Genomic DNA, 12,634 nt, shown 5'->3' on the forward strand with positions numbered 1-12,634 from the left:
ACATAATTAACCAATACATAATTAATTCTTTATAAAAAAACTATATCAATTTACATCGTGTGTATGCACTGGTGAAATACTAGTTTCAAAAGAAAAGCACCTCCGGTTTTATAAATTGTACTCAGCAATTGCTCCGTACATCAGTGAATGTGAATGTTCAACAAGTCTTTTTTTTTTTTTTGAAGAAGAATACTGAACAAGGTCGTCGTCCCACTATTTATTGTGTCTATAACTATGTCTAATTATTAATTTCATTATTTTTATAATATTCATTACAAAGATAAAAATATTAGTATTATATTATAAATTCTATTCTTTCTATCCATAAAAATAGTATTAGAAGAGGACACACGAATTTTAACAAAAATAGTTGAGTATATTTTGAGTGAAGAAATTATTAATTAACCCCAATACTAAATTATTAATTCAAAGATTGAAAAATTATATAAACTATAAAAATCTAATCCTAATTAATTATCTTTAAATTGTACAAAAATATTTTAAATTAAAATTGAAGAAAAAAAATTAATGATCAAGAATTATAAAAAGTTGAAACTAGAAGGAGGGTGGACACCAAAAGTGGAATAGATGATCCCATGAAAAACTATAACAACAATTATACCTTTAAATATCAAAATTAAGAAACACATATGTAAAAAACAAATGTCCTACTTTATGAAAATTGAGCTGCAAATTAATTGAGAATCTACACTATTTCTTCCACGGTTTGAGAATAGAAAGCACTATAATTATCGCAATAACCAACATTAAAATTATGCCAATCATCATGCATTTTCTTGAATTTTTCTGCAAACTTTTTGCTGTTTGAAGAGCATCTGTGCCCATGGTCACATGATCCACTGCGTTTTTCACCTGTAATCAAAAGGAAATAATATCAATAAACAATTCACAACAAAAAATATGAAAAACCAAAAGAGAGATTTGGAATGAGAAACATTATGGGCTTAACTGATTCATGATGTATAGTAATTAACACATGGGCCCTAGAGTCATAAAAAATTCCAAAATTAAATATGGGCCCCCAAATCTCACAAAAATTATTTTCTAAGCCCAAACCAAAGCATTTCAGGGAAACATTTTGCTTCCTTCTCTAGTCTTTTGGTAAATTATAAATTTATTATATATATATAATATAAAGCTACTTTGTTAGTTTTTTGGTAGTAATGGGAATTTTTATTGGGGGAAAAGTTATATATATTTGGTTCAATACAAATATGTCAAGTTCTTGAAAGCAAAGCAAATGCTTATACCTTTTATTATACTTTTACCCTAAAATAGATAACAAAATTATAAATTTGAGCTCCAAAGGCAAGCAAGTTGGCATTCCTTTGTCCTAATTTTTAAGTACTTAAAAAGGTTTTGAATTTCACCCCAATAGTATTATAGAGAATGCAATTATTAAGAGCATGAATAATAAAATAAAAACAAATTTGTTCTATTTTTTAATGATTAGGGGCCCCCCTTCCCCTTCCATTTGTTAGGAAAATAAAACATATTCCTAATATTTTCTTCTAAAAAATTCCAAGATCAAAATTGAATATTGCCATTGATTTGAATCTCCAATATTGGTCAAACCTTCTACTACTAGAAAAATGAAATCAATAATAAATATTCACTCCGTCCACGATAATTATGATTTTTTTTTTGTCGTTTTCTTCCTTCCATAATTAATGTGATCTTTTCATTTTAAGACATACACTTATATTTTTACTCTCATTCATACACTATTTACAAAAAGACCATCAAACAAACTATTTATTAATTACCTAACAAATCAATTTTGTGGATCTCTTTTTTCACTTTATACACATTTTCCAATATTTTTGAAAAACTTGTGCTCTTCTATCAACGCCACACTTATCGTGGACTGGAGGGAGTAATTCTTATTTTTCTCATTTCCCTTGAAAAATATTTGGTACAATATACCATTTATTTATACATATTAGATGTATCACACTACACACTCTTAAAAATTTATCGAACACATTCAAGGCTCACGAGCACACAAACAAACAAGTTATGACTCAAAACCACAAATATGATGCAAAGAGACTCTCAAGTGTCAATCTTCCTAACTAGCTACGGCTACCGACGTCTTCCGCTCGCGACACGAAAAACGGAGCCCGGTCGGGCCTCGATATTTTCGGTCACGACACAGATAACGAAGTGCATGCCCTTTCTCAATTTTTCCATGGTCGGACCACGCTTAGAACTATAATTGCTACGATTAGTAAGAGAAGTATAATGGCAATGCACATGCATTTCCTTGAACTCTTCTGCAATTCCCTCGCATTTTGCAGCGCAGTCGTCCCCGACTGCACGTGGTCGACTGCGTTCGTGACCTGAAGGAGAGCCTCGTCAATGACGCAACTCCACGTCATTAATCATGTTTTGTGTCCTCAACTTTCAAGATTTTCTAGAAAGTATCTCAAACTCTAGTTTTTATTCAAAAACATCCAACTTTCGGCGTTTACCAAAAAATGTCCCGGAATATCCTTAAGAGGAATGACATCGCATTATTGTATAGCGGGAGATTCTTTGAAAAACGCTGAAAGTTGAAGGTTTTTTAATAGAAAACGAAAGTTAGCGGACATTTTCTGAAAAACGCTAAAAGTTGAGGACACAAAACATAATTAACCTTTTTTTTCTTTTCTTTTTTCAATTTAGCAGATATATATATATATATATAGGGAGAGCTTCAAGAAAGAACCATAAATAAAAAAAGAACGGAGAACCATTTTTAGCCATTCGATTATCAAGATCTACGGTGGATGTATCTTGTTGGATGAATGCAGATCCTGAGTTTGAATCCTGAAGGGAGCAATTTTTTTTATTTTTTTGAGTGCATTAATTTTAACAGCGAATGCATTAATTTTTACAGTGAATGCATTAGATTTGATGGTTCTCACGTTCTCATAAATAATGTAGTTCTCTCTAGAACCACACCCTATATATATATATATATATAGAGAGAGAGAGTAGTGTAAAGATCCATTACAAGTTTGGGAAAACAAACCTGGCTCTCAATGTTGTCCAAGATGTCGCCTTGAGCTTCAACTAGCACAGCCATGTCAAGGTAGATCTGCAAAGAGAGGTGAAGAAGGGTGTCAGGATTAGTGAAAACATGATCCAACGGCAGCAGTTGATCTCAACTATTACCTGATGAAGATCGAGAAGTTTTTTCTCGATCTCTTTTACAGCATCATGCCTCTCTTGAATCTCCTCCAAAGTGTTCATCACCTACATTGAACGAGTAATAGCTAACTCGAATGAGAAATAAAATAAGCTGAATCTATCACTTCAAGCATCATGAGTGATCGAGCTATGATCTCCTAGATGGTCTGAAGCCAGACCCCTATCATTCTTTCGGAGTTTTTCTTAAATTTTTTTCTTTTGTTTTCCTTTTCACTCTGCTTTATACTAGACGAGGGTCCTAGACGAAAAGAGAAAAAAGGACCCCTTAAAAATTGAAACTTCGAGAATCTCGTTGCATATCATGGTCTTTCATACTCCCTCGTCCACGATAAGTGTGGTGCGAATGAGAACACACGGGTTTTAATATAATATTGAAATATGTGTATCAAGTGGAGAAATGGACCTACGAATTGAGTTGTTAGGTAATTCCTAAAGGGTTAAGTAGCAGATACACTCATAACGTTTATAACCAAAAGCAAATAGGTTGTTTTGTGCAACTAGGTCCCTAAAGTTTACAAATTGAGGCAAATAGGTCCTTAACGTCCACAAATTAGGTAAACAGGTCCTTTTTCGTCTAAAGGGTGTGAATGTTAGGAGCCTATTTGTCCCAATTTACGAACATTAAAGAAACGTACCTGGCCTCGCCCCGATTCTTGCATTGCTTGCTGGAATATCTGTTCACTGTTTCCGGTTTCAATGAGATGATTGATCGTCTGTTAGTAGTCATCGAGTTCCAAAATGAATATCTTCGACATCATGCTCTCAAGTATTGCATGAGGAGGGGGAAGCCTTACCTCTTCATCCGGTCGAGTTCCGGTAACTGAAGCTCGAAAGAATTCAAGGCTCGTGTTAGATACAAAAATAAAATAAAATTATACGAAACAAAACATCAGGTTTGCGTTTACTTTGCATGATTGATAAGATGTATGATTGATTATTTTTATCCTTAATATTAGGATTTCTCCGATCTCACTCTTTCAATTGGATAAAAATGAAGCAAAACTAGTTCAAATGATTGAAATAATCAAGTGTCTTGAGATATCCCAAAGTTCCAATCCATCTAAATAAATAAAGGTAGTCTTACTATTTTTATCTTTCATGGTTAATCCTTAGGAGTAAACGCCCCCAAAGAAAAGAAAATTATGCAATACACAACACAAGAAACAAAAATAGAAAAAAAAATGAATCTGAATCCGAATCTGACCTGTGATCACTCGTCTCTCAACAACCTCGCGATACTCTTCTTCTATCCTCTGTCTTAAAGTCTGATGAAAGAAATGAAACATCTCAAAAACTCAATGTATCTTGAAATGGAGAAGAGAATCATCACCAATAGGGGTGGAGGTAGGGACCTGAAACTCCGTCATGAGGTCTTTAAATTTCTTCGTCAAGGCACTGCAGGAAACGAACTTCTATTAAATCACTCGTAGCATTAAGAGGGTGTCTGGCTAAGCTTATTTTAAAGAGCTTATAAGCTCTTGGAGCTTATAAGATGTAATGTCTCAGGTGTTTACAAGTTAAAATATTTGCATAATTGAACTTATAAGCTAAAACGAGAAAATATTAGTTAAAGAGACAAAATTAAAGGGAAATGGCGTACTCCTTCCGTCAACGAAAACTGTGGTGTGATTTGAGGTTGAGAGATGTTCAAGATATAAGAAAAAGTGTGTGAAAATGAAAACACCTCAATTTTTGTAGACGAACAAAAATGACAAGAAAATCATAATTTTTGTGGATTGAGGGAGTAAATAATAAACTAAAGTAGGGTCATTTTTGTAAAATGATCATTGCTTATAAGATTATGAAAAAAAATTCGTTGAGATTTATTTTTTGGAAAGCTTATAAGCTGTTGAAACTTATTTTTACAGCTTATAAGTTTTTTAAAAACTTATTTAGCTGAACACTTTTTAAGAGCTTTAAAGCTCATAAACATCTTATAAACTCGGCCAAACATCCCCGGCCCTAAGAAGAAAGAAACGGCCGGAGATGTTTATACTATACACGCACTTTGTCATGTTCGTTCTTGACCTATCAACGGCAGTCCCCTTTCCGCAGCCAGGCTTTTGCCGATTAGCTAAGTTCTATAAAGCATCTCAAAGAAATCAGTTCATAGCAACATAGGAAATAAACAGAGGTAATGAGTTGTGAAATGCTTCGAGATATACATCTTTATTTGTGGCCTCGATTTTCAATTTTATGTTGCGTGCTATCTTCCCCACTTCATCAATGTCCTTCTCCATCCGTTTCCTGATAGCTGGAACAAAATATAGCATGCTACAATATAGTAAACTAGAAAGAAAAAACACCATCTATTTATGTGGTTATGTTAAGAGAGTGTTTGGTTGAGTTTATAAGCTCTTAAAACGGCTTATAAACTGTTTAAGAATTTATTCCTGAGAAATGTTTGGCAATAAGCTCTCTAAAAAATAATTTTCTCAACTTCAACTTATTTTTCCAAAATCTCATAAGCAACAATCTATTTACCAAAATAACCTTACTATTATTTGTTATTTTCATCGTATACTCTTCTATATACTCTTCTAATTGGCAAAATCTCTTGTATGGGAGTCCGCAACACTCTCTCTAGTAGGACACTTTAAAGTGTATTATTAGACTGTCATATTTGCGGATCTGACCCGATCCAGCCCACTTATAATACGCAAATGATACTTTTATCGACAACAAATAATATTTTTATAAAAAGTAGCATTTTCCTTTATGAAAAGTATCAATTGTTGTTAAGAAAAAATAACTTTTTATATCATGCTTTATATGTATGTTTTCATTTGTTATTCATAAAAATATCATTTGTTCTTGATAAAAATATCATTTGTTGTTAATAGAAGTGTCATTTACTCAATATATAACTAGATAGGGTAGAGTGGGGCGGAACAACAATGGGCCGGGTCGGGTCGACACGCGCAGCTCCAAATCATTACGGTACGGACTCCCGTACACGAGACTAGCTCCTTCCAATTTTCTCTGTTTTCAATTTTACCTTTTTAACTCACAATTCTTTCTCTTGCCTATAAACTTAATTATTCAAACACTTTGACAATTTATAAGCTCTTAAATCATTTTATAATCTGTTAAAGTTGGTAAACTATTTAAATGAACTTAGCCAAACACCTCTAAGTAACTCGAGTTCTACACAACATTTGCAGGTAGAAGGCATTATGAAAAGGACCTTTCATTGAAGATGCTTTTGTAACCGATTTTGACTCCTCGTTGGCTTCCTGGCATAAGAATGGTATATATGAAAATGCAAACAAATACTCTCTTCGTCCCATAAAAATATGTTCAATTTGTTATTTTGATATGTCTGACAAAAACATTCATTTTCTACTTTTTTACACTACCCCTCTACAAATTCCTTAATTTTTATTCATACTTTCTCAACTTATTCACAACAAAGTAGACTCTTTCTCCACTCAAAACACACTCACCTAACATTTCTTAAAACTCGTGCCACCAAATGCGCCACATGTTTTTGCGGGACGAAGAGAGTAATGACTTTGTCCCCCAAAAAATTTACTTTGTCAATACTTATGTTAACAAACACATCATTTCTAGATTTGATATAATAGGCCCTACTATAATCAAACATCATCACCAGCAACAGTCATTTTAAGACAAACACAGAACACATTTATTTCCCCTTGCAAGTTTGGTCTACAAATAAAGGCAGTATCCATACCTTAAGTTTCTGTAGCAAAACAGAGAGTTTCTCCACCTGCGCCTCGACCTCTTGTATCTGCCAAGAACGACACGAAACGATGAATTATGTGGAATGGAGACAGGAAACAAACAAGCGCACGGCCTCTTCTCGACAAACCTGCTTATTGAAGGACTCCAAAGCCGCATCCGAGCTACTCCGGGGAAGTCGGGGGCGGCCCATCTCTATATCGGCCTCTCTCGACGTGTTGCCTTTGGCATCTCCGACGAAGGAATCCTGAAACACACTCAAAACTTGAATGAGAAGATATGCCTAATGCAAAAACAAATGCTCATAAAAATGGCTTGATGTTGATGATTTGTTATACTGGAAGACACATAGGTTAAATTGATGGCAAGAACAAACATATTTAGTGACTAGATTCCTGTTTTTTTTTTTTTTTGGGATAAATTAGCAGGTATTAAATAAAGAAATTTAAAAGCTGCGCCACATGGGACTCGAACGCAAGACCTTTGGCCTAGGGTATTAACCCTTTACCACTTGGCCAACACACGCACACAAAAAAGCACAAAAAACATGGTATTTCTCAAACATAGAAAACATAGTGTTTCTCATTCGCTCTTAACATCTTTTCTTGTAATATTTCAAGAAAAGAACAAATACTATAACACATCAAAACTACATAGCAATCACATGATGTAAAGATTTATACCTCAAGAATTCATCATGATTGCTTTGTACAATTCTTACTTAGTCAAATGTGCAGTTCATGATAAAACCAACATGTTTCTATCAATTTTTCTAGGATTGTACACAAGCATACTTACATTAGATAAAAACACAAAAACTTCACATCAACAACACATGATCAACCAAAAAACCACAAAATAATAATAATAATAATAATAATAATAATAATAATAATAATAATAATAATAATAATAACAATAATAATAATAATAATAATAATAATAATAATAATAATAATAATAATAATAATAATAATAACCAAACTAACTGAAACAACCATAACATATCATCACTTCACCAAAAAAACAGCAGAATTAAAACATGCTTCTATCAACAGCATGATCAAGCCACCACCTACCCCACCAAAAAAACAAAAAAAAAAAACAAAATTAACAAAATTTGAGACCAAACTAACTGAAACAGCCATAACATACAGCTACATCAATAATGATAATCACTCCATGTGCTGGTCTAGTGCAGAGTGGTTAATGCATAAGGCAAAGGGTGTCGGGTTCGAGTCCACTATCACACGATCTTAAAATTTTTTTGTTCATTGATAAAAAAAATTACTAATAATCATCACTTAACCCAAAAAAACAGCAGAAACATAAATTCTTGAACACTAATTAAAAAAAAATACACCACAAAACTACAAAATTATCAGTCAAAACAAACAAATAATCAGAACCCTGCATGAAAACATTTGTGGGGCTTCCACTAAATCGACAAAACAACAAACACTAACCGTGAGAAGATCGTTCATCTTCAAAAAAGCTACAAGAAGAAAAAAGATAGTAACTTTTTTCCACAGAAAAGGGGGGGAAGGAAGTGAAGAAGAAATTTGTGGGATTTTTCAAAAACTGTTTGTTGGAATTTATTGTGGGTAATATTCGGCCGGCGACAACTGTGAGACGAGAAAAGAGAGAAAAAAAAAGAGGGGAATTTTTTGCAGTTTTTGTTTGATTCTTCAATTTGCTGCACGATGATGAAATTAAAGCGATCAAAGTTGGAAGCATAGGCGTTACGTTCAACAATCAACAGTAAATTAATGTTTTTAGTCAAAAACAAAGTTGGAATTTTGGAACCAATTTAATTAACGACTAATCTAATATATCCACTGATGTGACGTGAATTTATATTGAATCTTTGCGACCCACAAACAGCAGTCGTATTGGGACAACGCTTCGATGTCAAGAATTTGTTTTGTTCTTGAGTTTGTTGTGCTTTGTTCGCCTTTCATTTGTCCAAAAAGAATATATGCTATGAGAGAGAAGGTGGAAATATTTTTAATTCAATATTTTAATTTTTTTTATGCGAAATAATTGTTTTATGTACTATGTATATATTATATGGTATTTTTTTTTTTTGGATAAATTAACAGTATTAAATAAAGATTTAAAGGCCGCGTCACATGAGACTCAAACTCAAGACCTTTGGCATCGGACATTAACCCCTTACTGTTTGACCAACACACGCATTCAATCATACTTGTAGTGAATATGACTTAATTTCGGAAGATTTGTCTCTAACTTACATATATATGGTATTTTATTATTTTGAATACGATTATGTTGTATATAGTAAAGGGTTAATTATATTTTGTACCAATTTTCAGCTTTTTTTAAAAAATGATCCGATATACAAAATTAGATGATAGAATAAAGAGTCACCGAGCCAAAATCTTAAGTGGATCGACGTCTTTTTATTAGGTGAGATTAGAAAAAATCTACCTAAAAGTCCACCAAAGTATCTCATTATTTATTATCGAATTTCGTATAACGTGATTTTTTCTGTAAATTGCTGAAAGTTGAGAATTTTTAATAGAAAATTAAAATTGTAGACATTTGTTAAAAAATGCTAAAAGTTCAGGACATAAAATATATTAACTCAAAAGTAGAAATGTAATTTTAAATTGAGAAAGTTTTTATTATTAACGAATTTATTATTAATATGTGTCTAATAATTTTATTAATACTGATATAAATTAATAATATTTTTATTAATATTGTTAAATAATTTCATCGACGACCTACGCAGTAGTTTGTCATTAAACAGACACTTATCGATGAATGGGCTTTGTCTCACTCAAAATAAATGGACTCTAAGTAATATGCATTAGATCGCAAATTTATGGATTTTGAAATCCTGGGCCGTAAAACTGACTTCAGCTCAACTTTTTGGCCCATTTAGAATACACACAACGGCTCAATAGTCAATACTATTGTTAAAGGGTTAATAGTAGATAATATCCACTTTATATATAGGGTTAATTGTTGAAAATTTCATAAACTTTCACACTTTTAAGTTTTTTTCTATGATTAAAAAATTCTACCTGACAGTACATGAATTGAATAATTGAAGAAAATTTTTCCTCGTCCACATTTTCCGATCAGCTACATTGTGACGCAGATCCTACGTGTTCTTCCATAATTCAGGTGTCACTCTTGCAGATATTACATGTAAATAAAATCTTATATTTTAAATTATATCTGATATATATATTTTGAAGTAAATTGTAAACCCTAATTTCCCCATTATCTCTGCCCTAATTGTACGAAAGAAATCTCTGTAACTCTATCTCAAAATCGCGACTCTTCTCCAACTTCTTCCATTTCAATTCCTTCACTTCATTCTCCAACCTCTTGATGAATTTCTTCATTTCAGCCGGACCATCTTCATCTTCCAACATTTTTGTAAGTTTCATCATTTATGCCGCACCCTCTTCATCTACACGAACCTTCTTCAATTTCAATTTATGAACCTCGAATGTACTACATCGTGAGCTCGGGATCAATCCATTTCCAAAAGCCACAATCATCAAACTATAACCACCAGATATTATGAGCAAATAACACCATATAAAACGATTGAAAACAATAAATAAAGGCATCCTTAGATTTTTACGACAACAACAATAGAATCTCCTCTCCGGAATTCTCTCGGCGTGGGATGTGCGAACAAAGGTTGGAATCTCATGTTTACAAACTTCATTTAGGTCTTGAGCTCCTGAATTCGAGCTTGAACTCCAAGAACAATCCATATTCCATTGTAATATAAGCGAAAACCTAGCAAGAAATTCTAATTTTCACTTTCATGGAACCGTCTTCGTGGATGAAGAAGACTAAAACACACTAAACCCTAAATTATACCTAAATTCGAATTCCTCAACTTAAACCACAGAAATGACGTCGTTTAATGTTACCGGATAACATAGCCACGCTGGCTTTCCGACTGCCAGCTAGGACTTAATTGGAGGGGAGGGGGGAATTTGGATGGAGAAAATTCCCTTTAATTATTTAATTGATCATGTATTGTCAGGTAAAAATTTTTAGTTATAGGAAAAAACCTAAAAATGTGAAAGTTTATGAATTTTTCGACAATTAATCTTTATATATATAGAGAGAGAGAGAAAAAAAAAAACAATGACAAAAATAAATCTGTCCATGAGTTTGTTCCCACTCAATTTAAAAGTCATAATATTTCTTTTTTACGTTTCAAGGGCTTTGTTTGTTTGACGATATTTTATATTGTATCATTAATATATTTGATTATATATATTAAATTATTTTCTATATATAGATAGGAGATAAATTTTGATAGTGCAATGTAGTAATTCGTGGTAGGAAGGTAAAATTATGAAAATCTAATTTATCAATACTTTAATACATGGATGTGTATTGGGTATCCCACCTAAGATGTGGTATACATATGGGTAATTTTAAACACAGCCCCCAATTTTTTCACTATAGCCTCTTATTTAAAAAAATAATAAAAATAATTATAATTGTACTATTTTATCCCTGTAGCCTCCATTTTATATTTGTAATAAATTATAACTTATAAAATTAATTTGAAAGTACATTACGTATAATTTTTTCACAGATAAATCACATTGCTCCATCCCGACCTAATATTAAAAACACTGATAAATAATCCTAATAACTCCATCAGTATAGCCCCCAACAAAATTTTAAGAACATGATTTTGCAGAAGAACACTTCGTAGAAACGCATGAAGAAGACTATCAAAATAATTAAAGAAGAATAAAGTTCAACATCATCTTCGATTCATTTATCTTGTGATTTGAAGATATTTTGCTTTCTAAGATGCAAATTCTAAATGAGAGTCACGAAGACGAAAAAAATATTTTTTTTCTTTCTCCATGAAATTATAAACTATCAAGTTCTACATCTCCTATTCTTAATTAATCCTAGAAGCGACCCTTATAATCAAAATCAATGAAACAATTGACAACAATGGACTAATGGAATTAGATCGATTATTCTCAATGGTAAATTAAAAACTGCATTGTTGAGGAATAATTTACCCCTTTCTTGATACGCCATTCCCAAAGGAACAACACTACTGTTTGGGTATATCTCACCAATAAGGAGTTGACATTGATCCGCGCCAATCAAATTTATGGAAACAAATGGGCGGAGTTAACTAAGTTCTTGCCTGGGAGAACTGACAATTCTATCAAAAACCATTGGAATAGTTCTGTCGAGAAGAAATTGAACATGTATTTAGTTTCGGGATTACTTTCACAGCTCCAAGGTCCGCCTCTCCCTAACCAGCCAGAAGCTTCCTCCTCTTCAAAGACTAATGTTGAACTTTATTCTTCTTTAATTATTTTGATTGTCTTCTTCGTGTGTTTCTGCTGTAAAGTGCTTCTTCTGCAAAATCATGTTCTTAAAATTTTGTTGGGGGCTATATTGATGGAGTTATTAGGGGTATTTATCAGTGTTTTTAATATTAGATCAGAACGGAGGCTATATGATTTATCTGTGAATTTACGTTATTAAAGATGGGAGTTATTAGGGTTATTTATCAGTATTTTTAATATTAGATCAGGATGGAGGCTATATGATTTATCTGTATTAGATCAAGATGGGGTTATATGATCTATCTGTGAAAAAATTATACATAATGTACTTTCAAATTAATTTTTATAATTTAGAATTTATTACAAATATAAAATGGAGGCTATAG

The 12,634-nt window shown here is 32.3% G+C and overlaps 1 protein-coding gene across 2 annotated transcripts; it reads right to left on the reverse strand.

The window, feature by feature from the left end:
• Window positions 1-567: 567 nt before the first annotated feature.
• Window positions 568-8,761, reverse strand: LOC131012680 (syntaxin-132-like). 2 transcript variants are annotated; one of them, XM_057940672.1, is made up of 13 exons: window positions 8,388-8,761; window positions 7,052-7,168; window positions 6,914-6,970; window positions 6,404-6,452; window positions 5,382-5,470; window positions 5,224-5,297; window positions 4,569-4,611; window positions 4,421-4,481; window positions 4,011-4,036; window positions 3,852-3,929; window positions 3,181-3,261; window positions 3,038-3,103; window positions 568-873 (listed from the first exon to the last, which is right to left on the reverse strand). In XM_057940672.1, exons 1-13 carry the CDS (start codon window positions 8,403-8,405, stop codon window positions 712-714), a joined length of 921 nt encoding a protein of 306 aa, XP_057796655.1. In that variant the 5' UTR covers window positions 8,406-8,761; the 3' UTR covers window positions 568-711. The 2 variants fall into 2 exon arrangements, with proteins under 2 accessions (XP_057796655.1, XP_057796654.1); XM_057940671.1 differs by lacking the exon at window positions 568-873 and adding an exon at window positions 1,890-2,363 and having other exon boundaries at window positions 8,388-8,744.
• Window positions 8,762-12,634: the final 3,873 nt, after the last annotated feature.

The sequence above is a fragment of the Salvia miltiorrhiza genome, chromosome 2 (genome assembly GCF_028751815.1).
Source record: "Salvia miltiorrhiza cultivar Shanhuang (shh) chromosome 2, IMPLAD_Smil_shh, whole genome shotgun sequence".
In the NCBI taxonomy this organism is placed as follows: Eukaryota; Viridiplantae; Streptophyta; class Magnoliopsida; order Lamiales; family Lamiaceae; genus Salvia; species Salvia miltiorrhiza.